Source organism: Heliangelus exortis, chromosome 19 (assembly GCF_036169615.1).
Source record: "Heliangelus exortis chromosome 19, bHelExo1.hap1, whole genome shotgun sequence".
NCBI classification, from domain to species: domain Eukaryota; kingdom Metazoa; phylum Chordata; class Aves; order Apodiformes; family Trochilidae; genus Heliangelus; species Heliangelus exortis.
Genome location: NC_092440.1, coordinates 3,577,472 through 3,599,650, shown reverse-complemented (window position 1 = coordinate 3,599,650; position 22,179 = coordinate 3,577,472). Strand labels below are relative to the sequence as shown.

General features: G+C 49.7%; 3 protein-coding genes across 9 annotated transcripts in view; all 3 read left to right on the top strand.

The window, feature by feature from the left end:
- PXN (paxillin) overlaps positions 1-15,202 on the top strand; it is a 45,585-nt gene extending 30,383 nt beyond the window's left edge. The window contains exons 7-15 of one of the 6 annotated variants that reach the window (XM_071763209.1): positions 2,195-3,244; positions 4,063-4,329; positions 4,821-5,240; positions 5,845-5,925; positions 7,970-8,140; positions 8,486-8,659; positions 9,203-9,284; positions 9,618-9,766; positions 11,705-15,202. In XM_071763209.1, coding sequence (XP_071619310.1) covers positions 2,195-3,244; positions 4,063-4,329; positions 4,821-5,240; positions 5,845-5,925; positions 7,970-8,140; positions 8,486-8,659; positions 9,203-9,284; positions 9,618-9,766; positions 11,705-11,971 — 2,661 coding nt within the window. In that variant the 3' untranslated portion in view covers positions 11,972-15,202. Of the gene's footprint in view, positions 1-2,194; positions 3,245-4,062; positions 4,330-4,820; positions 5,241-5,844; positions 5,956-7,969; positions 8,141-8,271; positions 8,340-8,485; positions 8,660-9,202; positions 9,285-9,617; positions 9,767-11,704 lie in introns of those variants that run through there. The other 5 variants (XM_071763208.1, XM_071763211.1, XM_071763210.1 and 2 more) reach the window with 5 other exon arrangements.
- A 307-nt stretch (positions 15,203-15,509) lies between these two features.
- On the top strand, positions 15,510-18,597 carry RPLP0 (ribosomal protein lateral stalk subunit P0). Its single transcript, XM_071763214.1, has 8 exons — positions 15,510-15,585; positions 15,758-15,861; positions 16,315-16,490; positions 16,585-16,672; positions 16,939-17,085; positions 17,334-17,519; positions 17,800-17,940; positions 18,372-18,597. The coding sequence occupies exons 2-8, from the start codon at positions 15,808-15,810 to the stop codon at positions 18,534-18,536; spliced, it is 957 nt and encodes a 318-aa protein (XP_071619315.1). The 5' UTR covers positions 15,510-15,585; positions 15,758-15,807; the 3' UTR covers positions 18,537-18,597.
- A 193-nt stretch (positions 18,598-18,790) lies between these two features.
- The window catches only part of GCN1 (GCN1 activator of EIF2AK4), a 41,151-nt gene continuing 37,762 nt past the window's right edge, over positions 18,791-22,179 (top strand). Inside the window, exons 1-3 of one of the 2 annotated variants that reach the window (XR_011729702.1) lie at positions 18,791-18,859; positions 21,016-21,118; positions 21,665-21,728. Coding sequence is in view for 1 of the 2 variants with exons in the window: in XM_071763207.1 (XP_071619308.1) it covers positions 18,842-18,859; positions 21,016-21,118; positions 21,665-21,728 (185 nt within the window). In the remaining variant the exon portion in view is untranslated. The remainder of the gene's footprint in view (positions 18,860-21,015; positions 21,119-21,664; positions 21,729-22,179) is intronic. The other variant, XM_071763207.1, reaches the window with a different exon arrangement.

Genomic DNA, 22,179 nt, shown 5'->3' with positions numbered 1-22,179 from the left:
AAGTCATCCCCTGTTTTTAACAGTTGTTTTCCTTTTTCCTGTCCTCCAGGTTATTTCATTTTCCTCTTCAATCCTTGTTTGATTTTACCTCCTCTGTTTGTGCCAGCTAGTGCTGTCAGCTTGGCAGTAAAAAAGATTTCTAGTCTGTACCAGTGGCAGAATGGGAGGGAACTGGTCTTTGCTGAGGTGAAAAATATGTCAAACCTGTGTGTGGCTGCAAGAAATAGGACAGAAAAACTAAGTATGACATGTAACAGTGAGCTGGTAGTTGGTACAGCTAGAAGTTGCAGTAGATGGGGCTGGAAGGAGAGGAAGCACTGATGTTTCATTTCCCTGGTACCCTAGAGTAAAAGGTGCTATTACAGACTGATACATTACCCTTTTATCATCTTTTGCTCACGTTAATAAGTTGCTCATTCTTTTCACTTACAGAAACCATTTGATTTTGGATGTTTAGCTCATCAGTCAGCGGGCACTGAGATGACTTAATGTACTTGTTTTTTCAACCTCTGCCATTTCTGTGTAACGTGATGCCCGTTTAGTGCATAGCTAGATGTTTGTATTTAACTGTTCTGTTGCTGTGTTACATTGCTTTTATTTTGGAGCTAGTATGTTCTTAATACTAGAAATACTGGCTTTTGGGCAGAATGTAGTCTTGCCTTGAAAATGATTGACTTCATTTTAGGAATTCTGGAAACTAAGTCTGAACCACGGCATAAAACCAGGTTACCTTTACAAGGGCATCCAGCTTAGGCAGAATACAAGGGGAGGGCTATAGTGGGAAATTCCCTCATTTTATACACTTGAATGTACTTGTCCTTGCTGTGACTGTGGGTCTTCTGTGCTACTTGAGAGGAGGAGCAGTCTTTACTGAACTGTGGTCCCCTATTACTCTTTCCTTTCTGGGTACAGTCTCCCTGTAGAGCTACTGGTGACTTCACTAATGTGTGTGTGTATGTGTGTGTGCCAGCAGCTGCTTAGGTCAGGGGAAGGTATGTATCTCTTCTACCTACTGACAGATTTTCTGCATGTTCTGGTTAATTTTATCCTTTCATTCTTTATAAGTATCCCAGAAAGTAAAAGCGTGGGCTTAGGAATACTGTGCGTGGGCTTAGGAATTTATGTGCCCTGCTGCCTTAGAGAATGAGTATTTAATTTTTTGGGGCTTCTTTGGAAAATGTGACTAAGAATCAGAGTAGGTCTTGATAGCTCTTGGATTTGGAAATCTTCTGTGGATACATTTTTAAAACTGAGAGGGCTCAGCATTGGCTTTAGGTACCTCCTGTATGAACTTGTCCAAGCCACTCTTCTGATTTTCCCTTTTTGAGAAAAAGAATTAATATCAATTTGTTGCTTAAAGCTCAGACAGGAATCACTGAAAATAAGGGAAAGAGGACCCATAAATGTTTGTTTTCAAAAGACCCTGTAAGGGCAACCAAAAATTCTGTATCAGTTGCTGTTGTTAGAGTGTATTTTGGATCAAAAAAATTAACACTGATTTCATTTCAATATAAGTGTGGAGTCTTTAGCCTACAGGGAAGAGGCTGATCTCACCACCTAAGCAATGCTTACAGGGGCATGGAGTGAGTGACAGCCTCATGGATTTGGTATGTGTCACAGCCAAGGTGAGATTAGTCATGTGAATAGAACAAAGCCCATGTCATCTGTTCTTGCTATGAATGCCCTGAAGCTTTGTTTTCATTGCCTTGTACTCAGCCAACTGGAGCATTTTATTAGTGTATCAGGAAGAAAATGCCACACTTTGTTCTATTCATTGATTGCTTTTTTTCAGCTTTGAAATGTAAAATTTACATGTCTCTGTACGAGTAAGTGAACCTGACCTTAACTCATGTCTAGACATGGCTGGGTTTGTAGCTGGCTTCCCAGCAGCCTCTGTGTGCCCCCAGCACAGCAGCAGGTGAGCTGTCACTTAGAGGGCACAGGAAAAGGATCTTGTGGCTGCAAAACTTCATCTCCTATAATCTCATGTGACAATCAGCACAATGTTGTCCTGGTTCTGCTCTCTGGTATCTCATTGTCCTTCCTTACTGTTGGAAGTAAGGCTTTTGGTCAATATGGTTCTTTGATTTGGAAGTCATGATTGCCAAAATGCTTAATTCTTTGCTTTTTTCCCTTCTCCTTACCTCTGTCTTTAACTTTTTCTTTCCTTATTCCTTCTGTCTCCTTTTTGCAGACTAGTTCCACTATGTCTCTGATTTCTGAACCTGCTCTAGAACCAGGTACCAGTTCAGCAAGTGCAGATTCCAGCAACACTTCTCAAAGCTTAACAGTGCTACCCCATTCCAAATACCCTTCTGCACCTCACAGTGGGAACTCAGCAGTGCCAACATCTGCCCCCTCAGCAGTCTTCTGTGTTGAGGAAGGCAGTAACACTGTGGCTCTGCCTACTTCAGGGCATTCTGCTGCTCCTCCATGTATTCCCTGTTTGCCACAAATGGCCCCTGTGCCCCCACCAAGAATCACTTCAGGTTCTGCTACTCGTGGGGAGCAGATGAGCTCTGCAAGCATGGTTCAGATGAGCAAAAAGCCTGACTCTTCTAGAAGTGTTTTCCACGTTCTGCCAACTTCCAGTGTGGAGCTTCTGTGTAGACCTGGTAATGTGGAAGCAGAAGTCCTGGGGAATGATTTGGTGAAAGAGGCTGAGAAGAAGGAGCAGAGAACAGACCCCAAAATCTCAAGTGTACCAGTTTCCAATACTTTAAACGGTCAAGGAAAAGGCCAAATACCTAAAGAGCTCGATCAGCAGGGAGTATTCAGGGACAGTTCAGCCCTTCCTTCCCAGGGCAGAAATGTGGAAATAGCTTTAGATGAACTGTGGGCCCTGGAGCTGCCTGCTCATGTGCCTGAGGTACATGCAAAGAGTGACAATGTGAATCCTGTGTATGAACCTCCTGTTGTGGCCCTGGATCGGGCAGATGTCTTTCCAGAGACTAAAAGCCAGCTGGGCTTTGTAGACAAGCAGGGACAGGAGATAAAGGCTGAAGTACTGCATGAAGCCAAGGTAGATGGCTCTCCTGAACTGGCCAAGAAAAGGCAGGGCAGAGAGAGAGCTCCTAGGAAGGCAGGTGCTGCTAACATGAACAAAGCTGGAAGAGACCAGGAAAAGGAGCAGTTCAGAAGCTCAGCAGTTGCTCCAGAATCTCCTGAAAACATTTGGAAAGCTGAATGGGATCTGCCATGTGTATCCAAACCACCCATTGAGAGGATTTCTGCATCAGGCCAGGCAGGCACTGAATGGATGTAGGAGTAGGACGAGTCCTAGCTAGGACTGTTCTGACAGTGCACTAACATTTTATGTGTGGTGAGAGTGTGCCCAGACTCACCCACACTAACAGCATGTGGCTCTGAGCAATGTTACTGACAGCTGCATGGCACAGAGTTTTGAAATCCTCAGCTTTATCTTCTGGTCTCTTCTGCATGTCAGTCAGCATCACGGAACATAGCAGTTTGTAGGGACTTGCCTGTGAAAGGAAAGTTTATTCCTTAACTAGGATAAGACTCAGTCTATAGAGGCCCCTGAAAAATTAAAAGGGCTCTTTCATGCCACTGAAGGATGTTTCTGACTTGGGATGGCAGCTCGTCTGCTCTCCTTCCCTTTTTAGGTCTCATTGCTGGAGCTGTCAGTGTTCCTTCCAGGGCTGGAAGTACACTTTGTGCCCCAGACATCTCTGACCAAGAGTCTTATGCCTGTAAAGGGCAAACACAGAGAAGCTGCTCTGTGTCCTTGTGATGCTGAGGTTTCTTTAATGCTCAGTGGAGTGGTCAGAGGCTGCACCTCCTATCTTGGCTTCCTGCTTTTTAATCTTTCCCTTCCTTTTCTAGATAGTTATTTTTGGCTGCTGTGATGATCCTTACGGGCTTTTTCCTTATACTGAGTCACTGTTCTGGGCTCTGCCAAGAAGGATTTTGGCATTGTACAATAAATGTCATCACTCTTTCTGCTCACAGTTGTCACTTATGGCTTGAGTTTGTGCTGTTTGCATCTTGGGGCTTGCTCTGACATTGCCTCTCTCTGCTGATACTATTACCTTTATCATTTAGATTAAGTCTTTAATCAAGAGGACAAAAGAGACTGCAAATGTGCATCCAATGTATCGAGACCTCTCTCCAAGGCGTAAATTAGGTCCTGCCATGTTTCACAAGACTGAGTCCCAAGATCACTTGGTTGAAGAGCTGCAGGACAAAGTGGGCATCACTAAACAGGAGGAGGAAGAATGGAAGAGCCAGGATGACTGGCTGGGAGAGGGGGTCATCATCACTGCCAAACCCCAGGGGGAAGAGCAGAATGGTGGACAGCAAGTAGAGAAGGTAGAAAGCAGAGATGTGCTGGGAAATATCACGATGTCCCTCAGTCCTGATAGCATGGAGTGGAGGTGCAGATTAGATTTGAGAAGAACTAACTCTGCTTCCCTTTGGCCTGAAAAGGGAAACAGCACTCAGGTCCTAGTTCTTGATGTTTAAGAATTGGAGTGGAATCTGAGGATGCTGGTCAGGGTATCTGGGCAGTCTGCTTGTATCAAATATCCATTGTTCCTGTGAGCATTAATTTTAAAGCCACACCTGTCAGAGGGGTGTGCTTTATTTTCCCTGATACCCTACCTGAGCAGGAAGCTCTGGGTCTAAGGTGGTGCTCTACCTCAACCTACACAGGGCACCACGTTTTCTAGTTCTCTCCTCTTTCTTGCTGCTTTTTCCCCTTAGATAAACATGATGGTAACAACCAGCCTTCCTGTTGCAAGAAGTTCTTGCTATTCCTCTTTGGATTTATTCACCTTTCTTCTTCCTCCCTGTCTTTCCAGGTGGTTTTTCCTCCAGAATCACCACTCCCCCCAAGGAGGACGATCTCTGTTTCAGCCTCTCCCTCACTCCAGCCTTCCAAAGAAGCTGCAAAGATACTCCCTGCTAATGCTGTTCCCACTCATCTCTATGGCCCTGCACCTCTCCTCCCACCTCAGCCTTCCTATGTGCCATCTACCCCAGCTCCTAGTCTGGTCTCTTCTGCTTCCTTCAGCTTGGCTCCCCAGCCTCCTTTCCAGTGGGAAACTTCTGATGATGATTATCATGAGCTTTCTGTTGTGGGCACACCTCCTTCTGAAGATGCTGGGCATTCCTGTTCTCCCCAGACATGGACCCTTAGCAGCAAGACAGTTGTTTCTGTTGGCTGTCAGACTGAAGATGATGCTTCCTTCCCAGAGATGCAGGCAGGCTGCTCTCTTCTGGTTTGTTTTTTTTTAGCAGTGTTTTCCAACTTGATAGCTCAGTAGATACAGTGTTCAGATAAAGGCTGGTGCTGAGCACCCCTAGCTAGGAGACTCTCTGGCAGTACCTGATCCCAGCTGTGTGTCTCTAGCTGTGCAAAGTACCTGTCTGTGCAATAACCTCCTGGTGTGTGTGTGTGGTTCCTGCCTCTCCTGGTGATCACTTTGTGCAGCAATGACTTATTTCTCTCTGAGATGAAGAAGGTAGCTCTGGAACACAGGCTGCAGCTCTCCCAGCCACAGTCTCTTTTGGAGGGAGAATAGATTCACTAATCCACTTGGAACAGTGAAAGGTGGCAAGATCTCACTATTGAAAAGAGCAGATCATCAGTCCACCCTATATTTGCCCATTTAGACAGATGAGCACAGTGCAGGTGGATTTTGGGGAGGTTATGATCAAGAGGTGTGTTCTGCATCTCCTGTCGGGGAAGGGCTGCAGCTCCAGGGTGGTGGGAAGTCTTAATGTATACGAACAGCATGGTGGTCTGCAATGTTTTGGGTACAGGCAACTCTAATGGAGTGAGCAAAGAAACACCTCTGCATCCTGAACTGTTGTACTTTTCAGGTGACTTCCACTCCTCACATCCTTGACAGTGCCAACCTTCTGGCTGCTCATGCACCCCTGGCTTCCCCAGCCCCTGAGAAGGCAGGACCTCCTTTCTGTTTCCCTAGCATGGTGTGTGCTCTTCTGGTTGATGAGTGTGCTCCAGGTGCTGCTGGAATCTGCTCCAAGAGCTCCCAGCACCATTAATGTCCTGTACTGTCCTGTAGTGCACGGCTTGCTGCTCACAGAGCTCCTAACTGAACTCGAGTGATGGCAGAACCCAGGGGTGAAGGATAGGAATTTGAAGAGCCTTTGCATGATGAATGGATGTGGTGCTGAGTGTCCCCTGCAAACAGCAGGCATAGTGTGCAGGAGGTGGAAACAAACCTCTACCAGGTGGGGACTCTTCTGTGAGCTGTCAAGAAGGCTGAATCACCAGGCCAGGTAGAAATTGTGGTGTGGCTGCCCTGAGGTCAGCTGTGGTTTGCAGGAGCATGTGGTCCCTGCAGGCACAGGTGAAGTGCTGCTCTACGTGTTGAATTCACCTCATCTCCCTTCTCTTCAGGTAGTATTTATCATTATAGGGGGGCATTTGTGCCTGCCCTGCCTGGTGGCCCCTGAGTTAGAGAGGACATGATTCTCTTCATGTGGCCCAGCCCTTTTCCTCCTGTGCTGTGCAGGAAGCCCTGGCTTTGCCTGGGACTCCAACCTGCCTTTGTGCACAAGGCCCTGTTGTCTCTCTCCTGTGAGAAGTCTCCTTGCAGTGATGGGCTTTGGACTCAATCACTGTAACTGGTAGCAAGTAACTGCTGTGTACTGGAGGGTTTGTTTTAGACTTAGGACACTGGAATGTGATGGGGCTGCTGGACCAAGAGAGGCTGCAAGTTATGGGATGGCTGGGAGGAGAGAGGAGGAGAAAAGCTGTGTGCTAGGCTCCATCAGGAGTCGTGCTGCATGCAAGGCAAGGCTGATGAGCAGTGTGTGTATAACTGTGTGTAAAAAAGCTAAAATTGCATATGTTGTGAGAATCTTTACACAAACAAGTAAAAACCAGGGTTTGTCATTGAGTAAACTAGACTACAAGTACAACCAGCCTGGAGGACTGGGAATAGAGCTCCTCCTGTAGCTGGAAGGGCAGGTTCTGCCAAGGCTGTGAAGCAGTTCAGCAAGGGTGGGTTGTTCACAAGTGTAGATTTTGTCTGTTTTAATCTATTTTCTTGGTAGAGAGAGAATGTGTTGCAGACCAATATTTCAGGGAGGAACATCTTTGGGTCTCTCTAAACTTGACATTAGCTATTGCAGTGCAAAGTCAGCTAAAATAATCTGTATTTCATTATTGCAGTTTGCCTGCAAAGCAGACTTTGGTGGCCAGAGAGAATATATATTTTGGTTTTAAGTTAGGAACCTAGGTAAAACATTTCTCCCCCTCCTCTGGAAAGCCTTTTCAAGCTCCTGAGACAAGTATCTTAATTGCTTTCCCCCCTGCAGCCTTGTCTCCTGGGGCTCTGCTGAGGGTGCACGGCCCTCTCTGTAGGCAAACAGCAGGCAGCTTGTGGGCAGCTGTTTCCTTCCTGCTTCCCCTTACCCAGCTCAGTGTGGGGTGAGAGCCACCTGATGGGAGCAAAGGAGATTTAGCAAAAAGATCTGCAGAAGGTGGTGAGGAGGGAGGAGCAGAGAAGATACTCCTGCTGAAAGCAGGGGGGGATCTCTATCAAAGAGGAGAGGGTGATGACTGAGAGAGAGCAATAGCATAGAAAGAGAGAGGTCAAGGGGAAGGGGCCCTCTGGATGGCCAGTCTGCTTTGTCAGCTGGCCAGGAACTGATGAGATAAAGGGAGATTTTTGGCAGATGCTTAGAGAGCACTGTACACACTGCTTAAGGTCCTCTGGTGATGTTCTCCTGTATGTACACTGAAGGAAAATCACATCCTCAATTCACAGCTCTGCTTTTATCCCAGGATCTCTGCATGGGCAGAATACTTATGTCTACATTGTCCTGGCTCTCGCTGGCTTCTGCAGAGAGTGTAGCTGTCTCCTGGCCCTCTTCTGTCTGTTTCTATAGAGAACACACTTGCAGCAACAGCAGGCATTTATCTTGTGAGTGCAGCAGCACTTGCCTTACAGTCTCTGTTTTCTCTTCCCTGCAGTTCATGACACAGGGGAAAACTGGGAGCAGCTCCCCTCCATCCACCGCCTCCAAGCCTGGCAGTCAGCTGGACACCATGCTGGGAAGTCTCCAGTCTGACCTGAACAAACTGGGTGTAGCTACAGTTGCCAAAGGTGTCTGTGGAGCCTGCAAGAAGCCTATTGCTGGGCAGGTGAGTTGAAGGTGCTGTGTTATTGCTGAGTCCTGGGCTGCAGCTGGGAGTAATGGGGAGGGCTGTTTCGTGAGGCTAAAGAGACTGGAGATGCTGGAGAAACTGAAGTACTCTATTTATCCACTGGCTAGGTACGCTGTAAGCTCCTCCAGTGACCTCTACCCTGCCCTTGAGGGACTGCCCTCTCCTGAGATGATAGGTAATTCAGTTTTCATGCTACCCCAGTCCAGGGCTCACTTGAGTAGTAGAACTTGTCATTCTTGCTGACCTCCAGCTGGTATCTTGTCAATGTGGTCTAGGGGAGAGGGAGATAGAGTTGTCCTTCATAATTTGTCTTCCCAACAGGTAGTTACAGCCATGGGGAAAACCTGGCACCCTGAGCACTTCGTCTGCACCCACTGCCAGGAGGAGATTGGGTCACGGAACTTCTTTGAGCGGGATGGTCAGCCCTACTGTGAGAAGGACTATCACAACCTCTTCTCCCCTCGCTGCTACTACTGCAACGGGCCCATCCTTGATGTAAGTTCCTTGGGGGAATAAGGGAATCAAGGAGTAAGGTGAGGTGCTGCAGGCCTGGATGTTAAAAATTCCACCCATGTGTCCTGGGTGAAAGATTTTGTGTGGTGACTGCTGTTTTTCCTTGGCCTTGGATCTGCAAGGAAAACATTGTGGCCCAGTCAAGGTCTTATACTAGTGAGAGGAGTTAGTCCTTCTTATCTTTGCTGGAGCCCTTCAGAACCCCACATCACTCCATCATGATGACTCCATCATCACTTCAGGATTTGCCTGTTGGTAGCCTGTAGAAACAAGCACCAGTGCTAGTCCTGAGAGCTGGATGGGGCCCTGTCTAAGGGAGGAAGCAGTGCCTATCTTCCTTTTAGGGTTCCTTTAAGTGTGCAGTAGGGAAAGCCTGAATGAGCCAGAGGCTGGGGAGAACTGACTCAGCTCTCTAAAGGACAGTCTGTTTTAATGCACACTCTGTCAGTACCAACATTCATGCATTCTTCCCACCTCCAACCTGAAGCCATCGTTTGTATGACTTGCACTTTTTCTTCTGAACAGAAAGTGGTGACGGCTTTGGACAGGACATGGCACCCTGAACACTTCTTCTGTGCCCAGTGTGGAGCTTTCTTTGGACCTGAAGGTAATGCTGGTGTATGCAACCTCCTCCCTGAACTGCAGACCAGTGTGTAAGGCAGAGCTGCTATTAGGGGCAGCCTGAGAGATCACGAGGGGAGCTCCTGGAGTTGCAGGGGATGTAGCTGTGTTGGGAGCAGGATGCTGGCAGTGTTTCTCCCTGGAGAGGCCTGGTGTGCATGTGTGTGTATGGGACAGGAAGGAGCAGCTACCTGCTGTGTGTCTGTGTGTGTTTGTGTGTTGGAGGAGGATCCTACTCACACTGGTTATCCTACAGAGCTTCCCTGGCCAGAGATAGAGATCAGGAGCTGATGCTCTTTGCCTCTCTTCTCCTTGGCAGGATTTCATGAGAAGGATGGCAAAGCCTATTGCCGCAAGGACTACTTTGACATGTTTGCTCCCAAGTGTGGAGGCTGTGCCCGGGCTATCCTGGAAAACTACATCTCTGCCTTGAACACCCTGTGGCACCCTGAATGCTTTGTCTGTCGGGTAAGAAACCCTCTGCTGCTTCTGTATGACCCCTCTCATTTTCACCCTACAGGCATCTGGTCTCTTATCAGAAAAAGGCATCTGTGGGGTAGTGAAGGACAGCCAGCACCACAAGATAAAAACATTTCAGCAGCCAAACACCTTCTTGTTCCTCTGCCTGTTTACATTAAACTTTTTAGCTGCTTTGTTCTTTCTGTCCCAGCTGCAATTATGGGTTTCTGCAGCATCTCACAGATAAACAGAGACATTTTCTGTGACCTTTAAATAATTATAATCTGAGCTTCTCTCTAAGCACTTGCCTCAGCAATCAGATTTTGAGGATCTTCCTCCGATGCTCCATCTGACAATGTGAACTAATGAGACTGACCTTGTTCAGACAAACATGCAAGTCAGTGAAGTAGTGGCAGGCTCCATACAACAGGCATAATAAACAGGAATACTGCAGATTAAATGCTTGGCACTCTTTCAGAGAGCCTTGCAAATATTAACTCTTACAGGCCCCAAGAGATAAGCAAAATCAGCCAGTGTTTTCTAGAATAGAAAATGCAGTCAGGGACCAGAGCAAGCAGCAGAACTACATGCTGCTGCTTCCTGGTATGATTCTCTGAGCAGACTGTCACCATGCTGCTGGGACTGCCTGCCTGTGGCTTACAGAGGGGTGTGCATAGAGTGGAGGCAGAAGATGGCAGTCCTGGCTGCGTGGGGCTGGCAGAAGGCTGTGCCTTTTTTGAGACTTCAGTCCAGTAGTTCTGCTCTCCTTTCCCCCTGCTGCCACACTGCTTGTATTAGTGGGGCCAGCACAGATGTCTTCAGGAGTGTGAGGTGCAATTCTCTTCCTGTTTTTGCTAAAGCAGAACAGAGTTTTCAGCTGTCCTGCTGTCTGAGGGCACTGTTTACTGAACTAGTTTTCAGCATTAGAAAACTCTCAGACTCGCTGCAGGCAAACTGCATTTGTCCCAGTATTGTGAGTGTTCAGCTATCCACAGCTCTGCATGCTGTTTGCTGGACTCCTGTGTGCATGCTGGGGTCCAGCTGTGTGTGATGCTGTGTGTCCTGCCTGGGAAAGAGGATGGTGCTGGGGCTGGGCAAAACCAGGATTCTGGAAATCTGATTTCTGCTCTGGGCCTTGCTACTGCTCTGTCCCTTAAAGCTGGCAATATCCCCAACTCTCCTGCCACCTTGGTGCCTCTTTCCCACTGGTATAAGCAGGGGTGTCTCCTCAGTCCTGTGGGGATGGTGGGTGCTTCTGTTGTAGGTTCTGAAGTGATCCTCAGCTGCCTGATAGTGAGGGGGGTGAGGAGTTCTGGGTGCTAATAAGCACATAGCTGGTGTATCCTCTATTCAAAATCATTAGTGCTGTAGAATTAGTTTCTCCCAATAGCCATGTGTACCTGCTGGAGATGTTTCAGGATGAACAATCCTGCTCTACATGTACCTGTGTAGTGGCAGCAGTTATGGAGAGAGCACTTGTATGGATTTTTTGTGCCTCATTTTCTCAGCTGGAACCAGTCCCGTGTTCATCAGAATTCTGCTGCATGAAAGTCTGTTTCTGCCTGCCATAGAGGAGAAGCTGGAGTTAGATTTTTAAGCAAAAATTTAAAAAATAGGTAAAGGTGCTGCAGTGTTTTCCCATCGCAGAGGGAGGGGTGCTCTCCTTTCTCCTGGCTGGACACATCTGCTAGCTCATCTGTAGTATTTTCTGCTACAGGTGGAGCATGGTTAATTCCCTTGCTTGTGGCTGTATCTATCAGCCTTTCCTTGGGAACTCCTCTTGATGGAGAGAGTTTGACTCTGGACAACAGGACGATGCTGAAAGGCAGCAGCTCACCCTGCTCGCAGTACAGCGAGGCTGTGCCACAGAGCAGGGGCAGCTTGTGGAGCTGCTTGCATCCCCAGCTTGTTACACAATCTGTCCCCTTCTCTTTTATCCTCCTGCAGGAATGTTTCACACCATTCATCAATGGCAGCTTCTTTGAGCATGATGGGCAGCCCTACTGCGAGGTGCATTACCACGAGCGTCGTGGCTCGCTCTGCTCCGGCTGCCAGAAGCCCATCACAGGACGATGCATCACTGCTATGGGCAAGAAATTTCACCCCGAACACTTTGTCTGTGCCTTCTGCCTCAAGCAGCTCAACAAAGGAACCTTCAAAGAACAGAACGACAAGCCCTACTGCCAGAACTGCTTTCTCAAGCTCTTCTGTTAGAGGCATCCTAGATGGGCGCTAAGCATCTTTCTGCCTCCCCCTTGGCAGTTCTGTCTCTCTGAACATTACTGTGATTTAGAAACCTTACCAGGCAGGGGAGGAGGGTGGGGGAGTGGGGCTTAGTGCTTTCTGCTGCTATGGGGAGGCAGTAGATCCAGAGATGAGACGGACCATTAAACTGGAAATGCCCTTGCTGTGTCTCAGTAGAGAGAGGCTGAGTCCCCTCATTATGGTGTGTGTGTCTGTGTGTGTGACTGACAGCTGAGCTTCGCTCCAGGGCTCCAACAGGGAGACTTTACCCAGCCCCCTCCTGACAGAAGGAGCCTTTGCCAGTACATTTCAGCCTGTGTCAGTTCCTTGAGCAAACCCTGACACTTGCAGACAGTACAGCCCTCTGCTTTGACACCTCCTTCTCAGGCTTTTGTCTGCAATCTGAGCAATAGCATGGCAAGGGCACCCTGCCACCTCAGTGTGACTTCTGAGTTCAGAGTGTCCATGCAGGCAGCCAGGACCCTGCAAGGGTCTCTCCAGTTCTAATACACTGTAGGGAGATGATACCACTTAATTTATCTTTTTTTTTTTTTTTTTTTTTTTTTAAAGAGGAATCAAGATGTTACTGTGTGGGGTGGGTTGCTGTTTTCCTCTCCTCCCCCCCCCCCCCCCCCCCCCGGTCTCCCCAAGTTTCTTGCTCCCTGCCTCCTCTCAACACACTGGAGCAAGAGGTGGAGTAAGCTCTGACCATCTCTCAGCACTGATGTGTGCTTCTGTGGGTGACATCCTGTGCCAGGCACCTCCATCAGTAACCACATCTGCTCAGGGCATCAGCTCCCCTTGCCTGCTGCTCCTAAAATGGAGGAAGGGGCATTGTCCCTTCTTCCAAAGCAGTTGCAGAGAGGTTAGAGCACAGCCTTCTTCATCCATCCCTGTCATGAGTGAATGTGATGTGTGTGTGTTTATCTGGCCTGAAACTCTCCCATCTATCAGGGCCTGAAACTGTCAGGAGAGTGAGGAGAAGTGGAGGGGGTTTAAGAAGCCAGGAAAAAAAAAAAAAAAGATCCAAAGTTTATATCCTCTCTTCTTCCTCTCTGCTAATGAGACTTGTCAGCCCTTGGTATTTCCCTTTTCTGTGCTCTTGTTAAACATGTTCTACTGAGAGATGCTAGAGCAATAACCTTTTATATTGACTGTTACTGGCATAACAAGTCCTTTGGGTCAGGTGTGTGTGACACACTTGGAGTTTTACTATCAAAATGAATACTGTATCCTGTCTTTGATAAGAACTGCAGATTTCTACACTGATTTTGAATTCATACCTAATTTACTTTTAATCCTCTTATACAGAAATTGGTTTTGAAGTGATTTTAAGGAAGCAACTTTTATATCAAGCTGTGCTGTTCCTAGGCAGTATGCCAGTTGTGCTGGTTTACTGCATCTGTAACCTCAATGCTTTGTTAAGCCTAACTAACATTGATTATTTTCTTTTTATTGTGGGTTGGGGGGGCTGGAATCTATGGGGAAGGGAATGTGAGTTTGTTTTTTTTTCTAGCACAGGCAGGTGAACTGTGAATAGCTTTTTTTTTTTCTGCTTTTTTTTTATTTTTTTCTCCTTCCCCTCCTTTGGGTCACCTGTTTTTTGGGTTTTATTATAACCTGTAAACTGCTGTATTTGAATAACCTGCCATGCTCCCAAAGCCCAGCTTCCAGGATGTCAGAGTGAGTCTTAATGTCCTGAAACCAGATCAGGGCTAATGGGGCTACAGAGTCTTTTTCTCCTGTAGTGGTCTTGTAACTAAGGAGAAGAAATTTGGAGAGACAGACTCCATTCCTGACTAGCTGTATAACTTTAGGTCAGTCACTAGACCTTACTGTGCCTCAGTTTCCCCATCTGTAAAATGGGGGCAGTTTAGCCTGGATTTGTGAGGTTATGATGAGGCTTAGTTCATGTTTGCCAAAGCACTTTTAGGTCTCTGGCTGGAGGGTGCTATGGAAGGTGGAATACTACCTGGAAGTCCCTGAGGGTGTCCTGTGTTAGCCAAAAGCAGCCCAGGAAGCAGTGTTGGGAATGACTTCTCCAGAGTGCTGCAGCCACATCACCAGTGACCTGGGGCTCTGCTTCTCAGCTGGCAGGTGTGTCAGGAACCAGCCTGAGGTGAGGCTGGCATCTGCTGTCCCACCTAACCCTGCTGCCATGGTGCTTCTCTGCCCTGCTTGGGTCCCTGGCGCTGTTTTTTCACCGTTTTCCTGTTCAGCTGAGCCTGGGTTGGTGGTTGTGAGGCTGCAGGGAGCTGTGGAAGCATCAGAGCTAAAGCTGCACCAGCTGGGCCCAGCGCAGCCCTCACAGGGTTTGTGAGGTGAGAGGCTTCACGCCTTGGCCTTTCCATCTTCGCATGGACTGAAAATGGGCATTTCTAAGCTGCCTTGTTTTATCTTGCTGAAAATGTCAGCTTCCTCAGGCCCCACCCAGAGGATGAAAAGCTGTGGTGTAGGGAGTGGGATGAGAAGATGCTGCTGGCTCATTGTGAGATGCCTGCAAACTACATAACCATGTGCCTCAGTTTCCCTTTCCTGGGGAGTCTTTAACCTACCTCACTGCTGGCTGCAGTTCTGGCATGTGTGGGAGACCCTGGGTGCTGTGGGGGGTCCTGGTGGTCTGCAGCACCCAAGGGGGAGCTTGCCTGTCCGTAGCGCTGGGTGGGGATGGTCCAACACCTCCTGAGGAAGATGTTGAGGGTCTCCTGGGTGTGTCTGGGTGCGGGGGTGCTGCGTGTGGATGCTGCTCTGCCAAACAACGCCTCTGGGTGGCTGCTGCCACCGCCCGCGTCCCAAATGCCTCCCAGCGGGATTGCAGATGCAGTTTTAGGGTAGCACAGTGCGAGCAGCCCGGGAGGGAGAAGGGGGTGGGGGGGAGATGGGGTGCGGGGTTGGGGCCTGGCACGACCCTGGGGAGCAGGGAGGGGGCTGTGGGGATCGGGAATTGTCCATCAGTGCCCGGGCTCTGCCTGCGGCCCCTGGGAAGCGGGATGGGCTGTGGGGGATGCTCCACTGGGTCAACAGTTATTTGATGTCTTTCTCCCATGTAAACTTCTAATAACGCTTTTTTTGTTGTTATTTGTTTGGTTTTGGGGGTTTGTTGTTTTTTTGGGGCTTTGTTTTTTGTTTTTGGTTTTTTTTTTTTTTTTGTTCCATTTAAAATTCTTGCATTTATGCTAATAAAATTTTTACCGTTATTCTCACGTGTGCGTTGCCCTTGTTAACAGCCCTGGAGCTGGGGAGGAGGCAGAAGCGAACCGGGGGGAGGTGGGGGTGGGGGATACTCTTGTTGGGGCTGCTGGGGTACGGGGGGGGGCTCCGGGGACAGCGCCCGCCCAGCGCACCTCCGGCCGCCAGGGGGCGCTCTGCATTCCGACCTCCATGTGGCGCCCGCGACTTCCGCTGCCAGTCCTGTGAGCGGCAGGCGCGCTGCCCAATGAGGCGGCCCGCTCGAATGACGCGCGTCGGGCAGCCAATGGTGTGAGCGGAGGGGGAGGCACGGCTCGCTGTGATTGGGCATGAGCTGAGCTATAAAAAGGGGTGGACCCGCCCTGCGGCCTTTCTGTCCCGGAGCCCTCGTGGAGGTGAGGTGGCGGCGTGGCGGCTCCCCGGGCCCGGGGTGGGGTGGGAGGGTGCCCGGTATGTACTCGGGGTGCATCGGGGGTGCAGGGCTGCGGCCGGGGAGCGCGGAGGCTGAGGGAAGTGGTGGGGGGAGGGAAAGCCGCGGGTCCGCTTGAGTCGCTCTTCTCCCGGTAGGTGCCAGCTCGTCTTTAAACCCACCGGGCGATCCTTGGAGCACCGCCGCGATGCCCAGGGAAGACAGGGCTACGTGGAAATCCAACTATTTTATGAAAATCATCGTGAGTGTCGGCGCGGTCCGGAGGGCTGAGGCCCGCCCCGGAGTCCCTGCCCTAGTGGGGCGCAGCTGCGCCTGGTTCCGGGAAAGATCCCGGCCCACGGGGAGCGGCCCGGTCGCGGCGGGATTAGGCCCGGCGTGTCTCTGGGGGTTGTTAAAAATGAGATGGGGTGCTGTAGATCGTCTATTTAAGGAACGATTATGTGGCAATAGGAGGAGATTAAGACAGCCCAAGTTCGGCCGTTTTTAAGGCTCCTGTGAGATTTTGCATTGGCAGTTCCAAGGATAACCACGTGTAACCAGACAGCTGAACGAAAGGTGCAGTCCTGTGGTACTTTAACTGAGAACTCTTTGACTCACCACAGCTGTTTTATGTTTTAACGTATTGAGGCTTTAATGCTGTTCCGTGCGTTGGTCCGGATTTTATTGGGAATTTACAGTGTTTTTCTTGCTATAGCAACTCCTGGATGATTACCCGAAATGTTTCATTGTGGGAGCAGACAATGTGGGATCCAAGCAGATGCAACAGATCCGCATGTCCCTGCGTGGGAAGGCTGTTGTGCTGATGGGGAAGAACACGATGATGCGCAAAGCAATTCGGGGTCATCTGGAGAATAATCCTGCCTTAGAAAAGTGGGTGTTGTCTGAATGTCCTCCTGGATCCTCTGCCCAGAAGGAACAGACGTTGTCTGAGCAGCAGAACTGAAGGCTATAATCTCTCCTTCAGGCTGCTGCCTCACATTCGTGGGAACGTGGGCTTTGTCTTCACCAAGGAGGATCTGACTGAGATCCGGGACATGCTGCTGGCCAACAAGGTAGGGAGATCAGCCCTCCCCGTGTCTCTGGGCTGGCAAATTTGAAGTTGAAACTAAAAATTAATTTTGATGAGAAGTACCTGATGATTGGGAGTCTTCAAGGACTGGGAACTAGGCCCTTGAAGCTTTAGCCAACTGCTGAAGTTCAGCTTCTTTCTCACCTGTGTGCTGTCCATCCTGGAGGAATGCTTCAGGGGGGAGTTGATGCCATCCCACAGGATCTGAGAGGAGAGCATTCCTTCAGATTTTTCTTCCCCCTTTTTCAGGTGCCAGCAGCTGCTCGTGCCGGTGCTATTGCTCCTTGTGATGTGACTGTGCCAGCCCAGAACACTGGTCTCGGGCCTGAGAAGACCTCCTTTTTCCAGGCTTTGGGTATCACCACAAAGATTTCCAGAGGGACCATTGAAATTCTGGTTAGTGTGCAGTGTGCTGCTGTTGTAGCTCTTCTTACACTGAAGGGCCCCAGTGTGGCAGTTAAAAGAACTGGGAAGTGTAGAAATACTCCATCAACAGTGTATCTTAGTGTTCTCAAATTGTGGGGTTGAGCTTGGAGCCTGTTTTTGTGTGCTCACAAGTTCTTTCAGTTCATCACTTGCCTCTGGTGATGTGTGTTTGTGTCCTGGCCCATTGACATGTCTGAATCTCCTTTTCCTTTCCTCAGAGTGATGTGCAGCTCATCAAGACTGGGGACAAAGTGGGTGCCAGCGAAGCCACCCTGCTGAACATGCTGAACATCTCCCCCTTCTCCTTTGGGTTGGTGATCCAGCAGGTCTTTGACAATGGCAGCATTTACAATCCTGAAGTGCTGGATATCACTGAGGAGACCTTACACAAGCGCTTTCTGGAGGTGGGTGCCCCAGCCTGCATCCCTTACATTCCCCTTCTCTGCTCTGCCAGCCAGAGCCCTGCAGGTGTCTTTCAGGGGGTGTCTGCTGTAGGCTTTTCCATCCAAAGCTACTTCAGGAAGTGTCTGAGGCCATTTAAATCCTTGTCTCATTTCACTGGGGCTCTTCTACTGCCCCTCGTTATGTTGGCAGCACAGAAATGAGCCATCACCTGCCATGGTTTCCAGTCTTTTTGTTGTTTTTCCCAGAGCAGGGAAACATGAGTCTCTCTCCTCCTCACAGGGTGTCCGTAACGTTGCCAGCGTCTGTCTGCAGATCGGGTACCCCACTGTGGCTTCTGTGCCCCACTCCATCATCAATGGGTACAAGCGGGTCCTGGCTGTGGCCGTGGAGACTGACTACACCTTCCCCCTGGCTGAAAAGGTAAAGCTGAGGGGTTTGCTGCTCAGAGTGGGGTGAAAAGGCACTTTCAGGGAAACACCTCGCATGTCACCTGCAAGGTGTTTCTGTGGTTTGAAAAGACTTGGACCCATTTGGGTGCCTGGCACCTGTCCTGGGAAAGGGCTTTCAGTGCTTGCTTTCTTGTGCTGTGTGACAACAACAGGCAAAAGCTGAGCTTCCTTGCTCCCTGGGTTCCTTGCTCCCTGAGGTGGTTACCCTGGAGCGTGGCTGCCATGTCTCTGGCAATGAGCGGTGCCTCTGTTTGGTTTTTACCTGGGAAAGGTTGGACCAGATGTTGGTTGAGGTCCTTTCCAGCCTGGCATTCTGTGATTCTGCCAAGCTGCAAATGTAGCCATAATGATTGCAAAATGCTTGTTTCCTTTGAGTTAACCATGTCCCACCCACTTGTGCAGGTGAAGGCCTTCCTGGCAGACCCCTCTGCTTTTGTGGCGGCCGTGCCTGTGGTGACCCAAGCAGCTGCACCCGCTGCTGCCCCTGCTGCTGCTCCAGCAAAGGAGGCAGCCAAGGAGGAATCTGAGGAGTCCGATGAGGACATGGGCTTCGGGCTCTTCGACTAAGAGCAGCCACCGTCTGTCTGTCTGTCTGTCTCAGAATGGAACAAATAAAAAGCTGTTCTACGCCTTGGCGTGTGCCCGTGTTTCTGGTGTGTGTGATCCCGGACCGCTGGGGCTCGGGCAGGTCTGAGCCGTGGGGCTGTCCTGCGTGGCAGAGGAACCTGCTGTTCCCATGGAGGGCGTTAGGGCCTGCGGGGTCGGGCCGGGTCTCAGCGCGGTTGCCATGGAGACGGGCCCATCCCGGCCGGCTCTGCGCGGGGCCCGCGACACCGGAACCCGCTTCCGCTTCCGGTGTCGCAGGCAGCGCCATGGCGGCCGACACGCAGGTGAGTGCGGGTCGGGCCCGAGGCCGTGGCGACCCCGTTGGGACGGGGAGCCGGGGGGAACCGGCCGGGGCCGCGCCTGCTCCGCCCCCCCCTCTCCACTGCGCCTCCTCGGCCCATTTGCGGGGCCCGGCCTGGCGCCAGCGGCCGGCAGGGACGTGGCAGCTGTCTCGCGGCGAACAGGCCGCGCTGCCCCGGGAGCCGCCTGAGGGGTGAGACCGCACCGGGCCGGGGAAGGGGCGTCCCGCTGCCATGAGCGGGTGGCTGGGGTGGCCGCGGCCCGGAAAGAAGTGGGGGAGAGCGGCTGCGGCACCTGGGAAGCTCCAGTTCCCCGAGTGAGTTCCCTGTACACACCGGCACAAGCGGCGTCCCTCACGGCTGCGTTCCGTGTGCGCTGCGGGCCCTGCCTCGGCTCTGCCGGGAACCCCGTCCAGGGAGGGAGATTCTGACCCGTGTCCCCGCTCCGGGCTGCAGCAGCTCCCTCCCTGCCAGGGTTCACCGGGTAACCCTGAGGGGCTTTTTCCTACAGCTTGATGTGTGCGGTTGGGATGTTCCTGAGGCAAATCTCGGCCTTCTCAGGATCAGGTCCTTACCGCTACAGGTGCTGCGTGTGCTCTCTGCATTTGTTTGCTGTAGCACTGCTCGTGTTCTGGCTGTGTGCTGCCTGTGTGTATACAGCCCAATAAAAATAAAAAAGAAAATGGGTGCAGCCTGTCCCAGCAGCTCTGCCTGGAGGGTGGGCAGCCAGGGCCGTGCTGTTTGTGTAAGGCACTGAGTTGCTCGGGCAGTGCTGTAGTGTTATACATGACTTATATATTAAATTCCCAGACTGTTTGGAGAATTTTGATGTTTTTATGTCTGTACATCTCCCTGCTTGTAATTATGCAGCATGAGTAAGTGCAGCTTGGTTTGAGTTTGCATATGGTGAGCTCATGTAATAGAAAGTTCTGAAGGAAGATGAGCAGCTTGTTCTGTCAGATCAGATGGTAAGAGATGTTGGTCATCCCCCCACAGGTTAACCTGTGCCTTGGTGACCAGAGCCCTGCTTTTGTCCAGTTTTTAAGGAGAACTCCAGAGTGTGAGTTGGTCAGGGAGATGTGGATGGCCTCTGAATCCCAGGTGGCCAGTGCTCAGGACTGTCCTTCCTGCCTGTCAGCAGGGAAGCTTTGCTTCCTTTGGGAAGGCTGTGGAGGCACCTGGCAGTTGTCAGAGTTCCTGTGCTTAGAAAAAGACTTGTGGCAAAAATGGTGGAAATTTGCCTGATGAGGGAAGGAAGAGTTTTGATGAGTTTCTAAATAAATAATATGTATCTTGCAAAATCTGGAAGGTTGTGGAAATGGCTTTAGTGTTTCAGGAAGCTGTTTGCTGACAACCTAAGTTTCTCTCCGTGGTCTTTTTGTTCAGTGTATCTCACCCTCTTGATATGTCTTGAAAACTACTGAACTATTTAGAGGAGTTAAACTCAATGAGCTGCCTTGGTCCCTTCATGCTGGTGGGTCCAGGCACACGGGCATGAAAAAACATGTTCAGTGGTGTGATAGGATTTTTCCTTGTGCTGTGGTAACCTTGGGTGCTCCTGATAGCTCAGGGGAGGAGCTTGATAGTGACCTTCCCTCATCTCGCCAGCCTGGTCTGCAAAACCTCTGCACCAGGAATGTTAACTCTGGAAGAGGCTGAAGGTGAGGTGTTAGTTTGCTGGGCCTGTGTGTGGAATTTCACAGCTACTGATAGCCTGAAACCACGGCTCAGTTTTTCAGGTCTCGAAGTGACAGTGAGCCCCGGGGCATCTGCAGTGAGAAGTTCCCTTTCAGAGCTGTGTGAGATTTAGGAGGTAACGTACCACCAAAGCACCTGGCATTCTTGAAGTGCATTTTTGGTGTGCTTTCAAAATTCCTGCACTCTAGACTATTGATCTCTCCCTCTGCCCCCTGTTTTTAGAAGGGAAAAGGTATCCTGCAGAGTGTGGGTGCCATGACAGGGACACAGGTTAACAGGCAGAACATCCTGCAGCCAAAGGAGTTTCTGAGTTTCACTGTGGTTACGTTTGGTCGCCGAGAGGTGGTGTGGTGGCAGATGAGGTTTTTGCTTGCCCTGGCCTTGTGCTCCCTGTGTGTTGATGCAGCAGGAGGGCTGATCGTGTTTCCTCTCTGTGGTTGTAGATTTCTGATACACTGAAGCGGTTTGCGGTGAAAGTAACTACGCCCAGTGTGAAGGAAAGGAGGGAGATCCTCAGTGAGCTGGGAAAATGCATTTCTGGGAAAGGTAAAAGCTTTGTGGGACTCTTCTGGTGACCAGGGTGGAAAAGAATGTTAAAATGTTTTGTTTCCAAGGCTGCTTGAAACTTGTGGGGTAGTTTTTTTGAAGCAGGGGTCTGGCAGCGGATGGAATCTGCACTTTCCCACAAAGTTCATTTTAAATGTGGGGTTTGTAGGTAACACAGGTTTCCAGCTACTGCCATGTGATCTTTTCCACTTAGTAGTGTATGTATAGAAAGGGAGAGGAAGAGAGAATGGAAGATTTTGGGTAGTCTTAATAAAAGAGTTGAAAAAACATCCTCAAAAAGTTTTGGTTTCTCACATTTTCTGAAAATGGCTGTGGAATTGCATGTCTTCCAGTTTTACCCTTATTTTTAAAAATATCCATTAAATGTATAAAAAGAGAGAACTCTGAGTATGGTTCTTGCAAACAGTTGTGTAGGTGTATAGGGGCTGTGAGCAGCTCACTGATTTTGAAGTGAGTGATGTTTGTTTTAAAGATGAGAAGCTTGGTGATTTACAAAGAAATGTTTTGAAACACAATGTGTTCCAGATCTCCCAGAGGGTGCTGTGAAAGGCCTTTGCAAACTCTTCTGCCTTACTCTGCATCGATACCGGTGAGTAAATGGGTGTAGAAAGGCTGTAGTATCTAACCTAACAGATTTTTTGTTTAACTACTAAACTGGTATGGATCATTTGGAAATATTATCATGCAGAGTCACAGGAACGTGTGACACTGGGGATGCCATCTGGTAATTAGGCTCTCAGGTTATATTTGACATTGAAAAGTTTTACAACGCTTACCTTGCGTTCCACTTCTAATTTTGAAATTAGAACTGTGAGCCTGTGGTTCAGTTTGCAAGGATGAATCCCTGTGTCCTTGTCAAGCAAGGCTAAAGTGTCTTTTAGACACTTTCAGAGTGCATTGCACTGTAGCCTGTTGTAAAGAAGCTGTCCAGAAGCTGAATTTTCTTCTGCAACCTGCTGGAGAGCCTCAACATAACTTCTTTTGGTTGAGGAAGAGAATGGAGTTTTCTGCCAGCAACATTTCCTCTTCTTGGAACAGCA

Excerpts from the sequence above, each read along its gene's own strand:
- RPLP0 (XM_071763214.1), top strand. The coding sequence starts at position 15,808 with ATGCCCAGGGAAGACAGGGCTACGTGGAAATCCAACTATTTTATGAAA. Across the intron at positions 15,862-16,314 it reads ACTATTTTATGAAAATCATC|CAACTCCTGGATGATTACCC; the intron begins GTGAGTGTCGGC and ends TTCTTGCTATAG. Across the intron at positions 17,086-17,333 it reads GAGGGACCATTGAAATTCTG|AGTGATGTGCAGCTCATCAA; the intron begins GTTAGTGTGCAG and ends TCCTTTCCTCAG.